This window comes from Sus scrofa, chromosome 3, assembly GCF_054392235.1.
Source record: "Sus scrofa isolate SSC_HxYL_T2T_F1_AM1 chromosome 3, Sscrofa_HxYL_maternal_Yorkshire_Landrace_v2.0, whole genome shotgun sequence".
Taxonomy (NCBI): domain Eukaryota; kingdom Metazoa; phylum Chordata; class Mammalia; order Artiodactyla; family Suidae; genus Sus; species Sus scrofa.
The window spans coordinates 92,787,269-92,795,587 of NC_139385.1; the positions used below are offsets into that span (position 1 = coordinate 92,787,269).

Below are 8,319 nucleotides of genomic sequence, written 5' to 3' on the forward strand. Positions count from 1 at the left end.
ATTTCTCTTGTGGTGGAGCAGGTTAAGGGTCCGACATTGTCACTGCAGTGGCTCCAGTTCAATCCCTGGCCCAGGAACTTCCACATGCTGTAGGCGAGGCCAAAAAAATAAGCCAGACCAGAGTATTTACTGCTTCCTCCCAGCGGGTCCCACTAGCCACCTCTAGGACTCACTGTTACAGGATAAGGCACACAAAGTCAGGGCAAGCCCTGTTTGACCTGCGCCCTGGCTGCTGCTTGGGAATGGTTGGGTCTTATCTTGCAAAAGAGTGGATTGCTGCTTTGAGCTAAAGAAGATGGAAGAGACACAAGACCATGAGCTTCCTTGGGGCCCTCAGAGCCCTGTCTTGGGGCAACTGGGGCATGTTAGGAGCCAGGCCCTGCTATGATCCAGCCAGCAGCAGCCGCTAAGAGCCAACCCTCACCCAGAAGGTTCAAGGCAGAAGTGGGACTGCTTTTTTGTCTTTTTTTTTTTTTTTTTTTTTTTTTTCTTTCCAGGGCTGAACCCATGGCATAGGGAGGTTTCCAGGCTAGGGGTCGAATTGAAGCTGTAGCCACTGGCCTATGCCACAGTCACACTGGATACAAGCCATGTCTGCAACCCACCCCACAGCTCATGCCAACGCCAGATCCTTTAACCCACTGAGTGAGGCCAGGGATTGAACCCACATCCTCATGGATACTAGTTGGGTTTGTTACCTTTGAGACACATGGGAACTCCTGGAACTGCTTTTGATGTTTGCTGAACACCTCCCTGGGCCCTGGCCTGGCTCAAGCTGGCAAGATAGCCAAGAGGGCAGAGGTCTAATACCGGCTTACTGGGCAGTTCTCTAACCCAAACTCTCAAGAAAGGAGCTGACTCTTGAGCTGAGGCCCAAACTTTAACACAGCACGATCCTCCAGAACCAGATCTCACCCTCTCTCTTCTTCCTTTCCCCTTTGTTTTCACAGTCATGGTTATTTCAACAAATACTTACTCAGTAAGGGCTGTTGACCTAGCCAAGAGCTAGGCACCGTAAAAGAAATATACTCATTCAGCAAACACACACGTTTCAGTGATTTGGGGCTGGAAACAAAACCAATCAATCCTTGACCCCAAGACCCAAAGGCTGAAAACAGTCAAAATGTCCATCAACTTATGAAAAGATTAACAAATTACGCTACATCTATGCACAGAGCATTAGACAACTCTAAAAAAGAATGAAATATGCTACAAGACAGATGAAACCTGAAACATGCTAAGTGAAAGAAGCCAGTCACAAAAGGCCATTCATATGAAATGTCCACAACAGGCGACCCCATGGAGATGGGAAATAGATTAGTGGTTGCAAGGATTGGGGGAGTTACTACTAATGGGTACATGGTTTTGGGGGGAGAGATGAAAATATTCTATAATTGACTATAGTGATGGCTGCACATCTCTGTGAAAGTACTGAAAACCATGGAACTGTACACTTAAAATGGGCAAACTCTATGCTATGTGAATTAGACCTCAATAAAGTCTGTATTTTAAAAATTCTCTGCTCTGATAAATAGAAAAGGGGGATCCAGAACAATAATAATGCAACCATATTAACACACCAGATATCAGTGCTTTGGGGAGAAATAAATCAGGGGAGGAAAATTACACAAGGAAGGGAACGGAAATTCTTACAAAATGGAGACAGGTGGCTTTGCTCAGGATGCAAACCTCAAAAGAGCCAGCAGGCAGGTATGTAGGGGAACCAGGCAGCAACTACAGGACACTAGTCCACCAGACTCTGATCTCACAAGTGCCTGGCCCTAGAGTCCTGCAGAGAGCAAAGAGCCCCAAGCAGCACTAGTGCTGGGAGAAAGGGAAGCCCCCAGCTGGTGGGACAAGGAACTCAACATCACTAAGGGTACATGGCACTACATACACCAATTAAGGGCCCGGAGCAGGAGTTCTAAAAATATCTACAGAATGGGAGTTTCTGTTGTGGCTCAGTGGTTAAGAACCTGACTAGTATCTACAAGGATGCAGGTTCAATTCCTGACCTTGCTGAGTAAAGGATCCAGCATTACCGTGAACTGTGGTGTAGTTCGCAGACACAGCTCAGATTCCTTGTGGCTGTGGCTATGGCGTAGGCCAGCTCCAATTCAAGCCCTAGCCTGGGAACTTCCATATGCCTCGGGTATGGCCCTGAAAAGTGGGGAAAAAAAACAAGAAAAAAAAATCTTGAATAAATGACTAGTCAGTCAACCAACTCTGCCTCAATGCTATCCCCAGCCCCACCTGTATCTGGAAGCCCCTGTTACCTTTCCAGCCCAGTTTGATGTTCCACTCATAGAAGAAAATCAACTTTCCTTTACGGCTGCTGCAGGAAGCCTCGCCTTCCACCTGCTTCAGCTCACTGATTTCGCAGTGGCCAGCCTCATTCTCCACAGTGATGCCCACCAGGAGCTCTCGGAGCTTCCCCTTGGACCAGCTGGTGGCATCCCGCTCCGTCCTGCCAGGGACCAGAAGGGCAGAGCCATGAGTGGAGGCCCCAGCTGGTAGCCACATGTCCAGCTTGGGAGTCAGAGCAGTGCCCTGGCTCAGCACAGATGAGCCCAATTCCTCTCAAGCAGCGGTGAGAGAACTACCACCCCCAAACTTACACACTTCTCAAATCAGCTTTCTACCCAATATCTCCTAACGCTCCCGCTCAGCTCTCTAAGATATGTTGGGTGGTATTTTGCTTTAGAAACACTGGCTTATTGGGGCAAAGGGAGGCCTAGGAATCTCACCTGTTGGAAATAGAGGGGCAAAGCATGGGCCACATGAACAGGTAGTCATAACTGAAGTAATTTTTATCATAAGACAAATTATCAAGTGTTTTCACACATATATTATCTTGTACAATCTCCCCAAACAATGTTCCCATTTTAGGAGGTGAAAATAAGCTGAGGAAAGTCCTTTAAATGCCCATGGTGACAGTGTCTGGGAAATGAGAGGTCAGCTCTTCCCAACTCCAGGCCAGGGTTCCCCAGGGAAAGATCCCCTCACAGGCTGAGACTTTGCTCTGCCCTAAACCTGCCTCAGCATCACCTTGATGGCCTTGAGGTAACACAGCCCTCAGAGGAGCAGGGCAGAGAGCATCACTTTCCGAAGCTCTGGCAGAAGGGAGAGGGAGGCAGAAATTAGCCCATGTTCCAGAAGAGACAGAAAAAAGATGGGTAATTAGTTCCAGTTCCTAGACGGCAGCGCTCATCAGAGACCATCAAGTTAGATGCGGAGTTGAGATCCAAATTCCTGTTCTTTCCACTACACATGTACTCCCTTCCCCCGCACACACACACTTTCTAGCTTCATTTTAACTCCCCAAAACTTCAAGGAGCTTGGGGGAGAGAAGGCTCCTAAGGTCACAGACTGCCAAAACTAAAGAGGCAAGTCAGGAGTGACTTCTATTCCTGGGGCCCAACCTAACTTTCAAAACAGCAAAGTGAAATCTCAGAGCCAGTGCAGGTAAGACCCCCTGGTCTCCCAGGCGCCGCGGGCTCCTCCCAGCCCTGAGGCTAAAGACAAGCCTCTGCACCTGTGCAGCCCCCGCCCCGCCCGGGGCTCACCGCGGCCCGGGAGGCGTCCCGAGACCCCGGCTGCCCCTTCCCCCAGGCACAGGACGCACGCAGAGGGTCCCCCCGCCCCGCCCCGCCCGGCGGCTCCCGAGGGAGGAGGCCCAGAAACCGCAGCCCTGGCCCCCGCCCGGCCGCACCAGTGCCAGTTGTTCACGTTGGTCCCGTCCTCCCGCTCCTCCACGATCCAGCGCGGGTCCCCCTGGCCCCACTTGGCCATGTCTGCACAGCGGCGCGGCCTCAGCGGAGAACAAGGAAGGGCCGCGGCTGCGGTGCGGCTCCGTAGCCGACGTTTCCGGCCTGCGAGCCCGGGATCGCAGCGTTCTCGGCGCCCAGAAAGTGCCAGAAATCCCCGCCCCCTGCGCCACCCCGCCCCGCCCGCCCCGTTGCGGAGCGCCGGGGGAGCGGGAGCCGGGCTGGTTCCGAGAGGCGAGGGCGCGGGGCGGGGCCGGGAGGATGGCTGGGGGCGTCTGGGCCCAGGAGGCCTGGCCCCAGGCGGTGCGGGCCAGGAGAGGAGCGAAGGGGCCCAGGAGACCCGGGCGGGGAGGGGGAATGGTGTTGGCGTGGGGTGGGAGAGGGGTCCGAGACACCGCGCTCGGGAGGCGGCGACCCGGGAGGCCGAGCGGAGTTTGGGGAGGCTCTGGGCCCCGCCTCGGGAATCGCAAGGGCAGGGGCTGGAAAGGGGGGACCTCAGGCGCCTCCGAAAGGCCGGACGCCTCTCAAGGATTCATCATTATTACTGCAGTGATTACCTTAAGCGCTAGCGAGCGGGGCGCTAAGGAGCGCCTTCAAGGCACCCTGGGGCTACAGGAAGGAAGCGGCTGTCAGGCTGCCACCAATCGTGCTGTCGGTGTTGGGTCTTCTCGAGGATACGACCTGAGGGACTTGGTCACCCCGTTTGCTGGGCGACCGACTGTGAGGTCGGAGCGCGCTCACGGTGAGGGGTGTTCTCCGCCGAGCGCGCTCTCCTTACACCATATTCCATGTTTTCTTCAAAGTTCCTAAGGAGTTGGTGCGCCCTGGCTCTCCCCTGGGCGACGAGTCTCACACCTTTCCTACACCTGTTCAAGTTGCACGAGCTACCAAGTTCCTAGTTATTTCAGGAATGTTTACATTTTATTCATGTAATAATCCGTATTGATGACAAAAGAATGTGATTGCAAGCGCATATTATTGCAGATTGATGCGGTTTTACAAAAATCAAGGGGATATTAACGAATTTTCACCTTCCAGCAAAAACTTCGCACCATTTGGAAAATGTTGCTGACTGGTCTGTGGAGATTTATTTAGCAGGCAGACGGGTATGTTGGAAGTCTTAAAGTACCTGTTCTATTCCCTGTGATGACCTGTCCTCTGCCCGTGGTCTGTTTCCATCAACAAAATCAACTAGTGGACAATATTTTCTCCATTTGCTTGCTGGAGCCACTACGTTTCAAAGTCATTTCCCAAAAACTACAAAAGTTTTGTAAACAGGCTGCTTCAAAGTGTTTTGACTGCCCCCAAAACAAAATGACATTTTAATTTCACCTTTTTTTACTTCACCAAGGTCACGAACAAGTAACACAAGATATTAAAGAAAAAAGAATTTCATTGGCAATACTGATGGGCACTGTTTTCTTGTGGATTAGCTGTTAATCTTTTATCCAGTTCATAAAGAATATTACAAAAGGAAGCACATAGTGAGGTTTAGAGATGTATAATTGGAATCTGGGGGAAAATAAGACTTATGTTCCTATCAACAGAATGAACAGTGGTTGCCAGAGACTAAGGGGAGAGGAAAGTGGGGAGTTATTGTTTAGCAGATGTAGAATTTCAGTTTTACAAGATGAAACAAATTCTGGAGATGGACGGTGGTGATGGTAGCACAATGTTATGAATGCACTTAATGCCACTGAACTATATACATAATGGTTACAATGGTAGATTCTGTTGTGTGTATTTTACTGCAATAAAAAAAAAAAAACCCTAAGTCAGTGAGTAAAAGATTGTTGGGGAAGAGGATAGTCATGCAATTTGAAGGTATAGCATTCATACATATCCCTGCTCAGTTTACTTACTAACTACATTCAAAAAGGAAAAGTGATCTTTACAAGGGAGAAATCTGGCAATTAACCACCTTAACCAAATGATCAAAGTCAGCATTACCAATAATGGAGTAAACGGACATGTGTACACCATCACCTATGCAGCATTCCTGCCAAAAATGTTTATTCTGAATCTAATCATGAGGAAACAATCAGAAAAGTCCAAATTGAGGGAAATTCTGCAAAATGGATCTAGCCTAGATGACAAAATAAGCACTTTATGAACGTCAAAAGAAGACTAAGAAGACATGACAACAAATGCAATTCTTTTTTTTTTTTTTTTTTTGTCATGCCTTCAGCATGCAGAAGTTCTGGATAAGGGATTGAACCCACACCACGGCAGCAACCTGAACCACTGCGGTGACAATACTGTTTCCTTAACCCACTTTGCTGCAGGAGAACTCAATAAAAGCAATTCTTTTTTTTTTTTTTTCTTTTTCTTTTTCTTTCTCATCCACACAATGGCATATGGAGTTCCCAGGCCAGGAATCAGATCTAAGCCACAACTGCAACCTGTGCTGCAGTTGGGGCAATGCTGGATCCTTTAACCCACTGTGCCAGACCGAACCTGTGTCGTTGAAGAGATGCTGCTGATCCATTGTGCCACAGCAGGAACTCTCAATAAATGCAATTATTGATCCTAAATTAGCTCCAGGATCCAAAACAAATAGTTAAAAATGACATAATTGGGGAGATTTAAATTGCATTTCAGACTGCCTGCTAGATAACATTGTGTCAATGTTAAATTTTCTGAGCATTAAACTTTGGTTACAAAGTGAAACTTTCTTGTTCTTTGGAGATACATGCTGAAATATTTATGGGTAAAGTGTCATAAGGGCTGCAATTAACTCAGTTTAGAGAGAAAAGTAGATAAAGCAAGTGTGACAAAAGGTTGACACCTGGTGATGTAGGTGAAGCTTATCTGAGGATTCTTTGAAGTATTCTTCTGTAAGTGTGAGATTAATTTTATTCAAAGTAAAAATGGGGGGGGGGGGAGAGATTGAGTCCAGATATGTTCAGGGTCAAAGCGTGGGTTCTAGCCTCTAGTGTAGGTAGCCATCCAGTACTAGGGTGGCTAAGCATTACACCACAAGCATCCATTAGTCCAAGTCAGCTATGTGCTGAAGTGACCACAAAACTGAGTAGGACATGGGGTGTGAATTCACCTTCATGGTAAATCCAGTGTGCCCTAGGAGCACAGAGGAGAAAGTGCCTCATTTAACCTAGGGAGTGTAGTGTTCGTGTGGTTCTTTTCTCAGAGGAGCGTGTAGAGTGAGGACTCCTATTGTTAACAGAGCAAAGGAGACACCAGGCAGAGGGAGCAGCTAGTGCCCAGGCACAGACACATGGAGAAGCACTTTGTACCAAGGAGGCTCTAATGGAGTCCTGTAAGGGGGGTACAGGAGATGAGGCTGCCAGTGGGCAAACTGCCCCCTCATGGAAAGCCTCATTTGCCTTGCTGAGGATTGTGGACTTTGTTTTGCAGGAAACAAGAAAACACTGGGGTGATCTCAATGGAGAAATGACATGATCAGACTTGTGTTTCAGAAAAATCATTCTTATGACAAGTTGAACAACAGGCCAGAGTGGGATAAAAATTAGAAGGGGGGAATATCAAGGTGGAGAGGAGAGGCAGATATGATAGGCATTTGGAAGTGGAACCAATGAATGGATCAGATGTTGCAATGGAGTAACAGAAGTGTTTTTCAGAGACTAGAACTTTCAGCTTGGTTAGTTACCATCATTTTGAGAGACTAGAGTGAAAAGAGGCTAGGGGAGGACTTAGGTTATAACTCTGGAGATGAGCATGTAGGGGACTGGAAGAGAAGATGGAGCCTGAAAAGGCACCAAAGAAGGAGGAAGAAAACAAGGTATTTGATCACAGAAGCCAAGGGCCCTGATGGAATGGTCAGCAGTGTGAGATAAGGAACAGGGCAGGTGAGATAACAGAGAAATTGTTCTTTTGGTTTGACAAGCAGGTCATTGGGCCCTTTGCAGAGACAGTTCCAGTCAACCATTGGGGTGGAAGCCAGGTGAGAGTGGACAGAGGAATGAATGGGAGGTGAGAAGGTTGAGACCATGCTTTCAAAATGTTTGACAGGATGGGTAAGAGAAGCAGACAGTAGCTGGATAGGGAAATGGGGTGAAGGGAGATTGTGCCTTTTCCTTTTAAACATTTTCAGCTGCTGATGGGGACTAGCTGGAGAAAGAGGGACAGGAGGTAGAGGAAAGTGCCAGAAGCAATGAGAGGATATGAGTCCAAAGGCAGGTGGAGCTCAACCTGGGGTGGGAAAACCCACAGAGAAAGGATAAAGATGCACATTTCTATGCCACGCTGGGTTTTGGTCAGTGTGATCTGGGGAGAGGGAGAGATGAACGAGGTGGCAAGTTGGAAAACTTCAGGTGATATCTTACCTACAGCAAAGTGAGAGTGATGACACTGACAGGCTTTGGGAGAAGAAATGCAAAATACTCTATGTATCTTTTTTTTCCATAACCCATCTGAACCATGGTAAGCCCAAATCATTGTCGCCCCTTCTGAACACAACTGCACTACATTTTCTCCGTTTAAAGAAAGAAGTTGAAAAGAATGTATCCAGGATTGAGTCTCGTTAGCAATGAACTAGAGTTAGGACTTTGATTCACATTTCACACCACAGTAG

At 48.2% G+C, this 8,319-nt stretch overlaps 1 protein-coding gene, 1 long non-coding RNA gene and 1 other non-coding gene across 10 annotated transcripts in view; 1 reads left to right on the top strand and 2 right to left on the bottom strand.

Annotated features, from left to right (window-relative positions):
- Window positions 1–4,489, bottom strand: part of AHSA2 (activator of HSP90 ATPase homolog 2) — a 28,369-nt gene extending 23,880 nt beyond the window's left edge. For 4 of the 8 annotated variants that reach the window (XM_085019134.1, XM_085019131.1, XM_085019129.1 and 1 more), the window contains exons 1-2: window positions 4,325–4,489; window positions 2,277–2,467 (exon numbers count right to left, since the gene is read on the bottom strand). Coding sequence is in view for 2 of the 8 variants with exons in the window: in XM_085019127.1 (XP_084875253.1) it covers window positions 2,277–2,467; window positions 3,713–3,792 (271 nt within the window). In the remaining 6 variants the exon portion in view is untranslated. Of the gene's footprint in view, window positions 1–2,276; window positions 2,468–3,712; window positions 3,914–4,324 lie in introns of those variants that run through there. The other 4 variants (XM_085019132.1, XM_085019130.1, XM_085019127.1 and 1 more) reach the window with 1 other exon arrangement.
- LOC146404771 (uncharacterized) overlaps window positions 1–8,319 on the top strand; it is a 1,009,186-nt gene that overhangs the window by 918,062 nt on the left and 82,805 nt on the right. The window lies entirely within an intron of this gene.
- MIR9811 (microRNA mir-9811) lies at window positions 3,686–3,777 on the bottom strand. Its single transcript, NR_128496.1, has one exon. It is a non-coding gene; the product is annotated as a microRNA mir-9811 (primary transcript).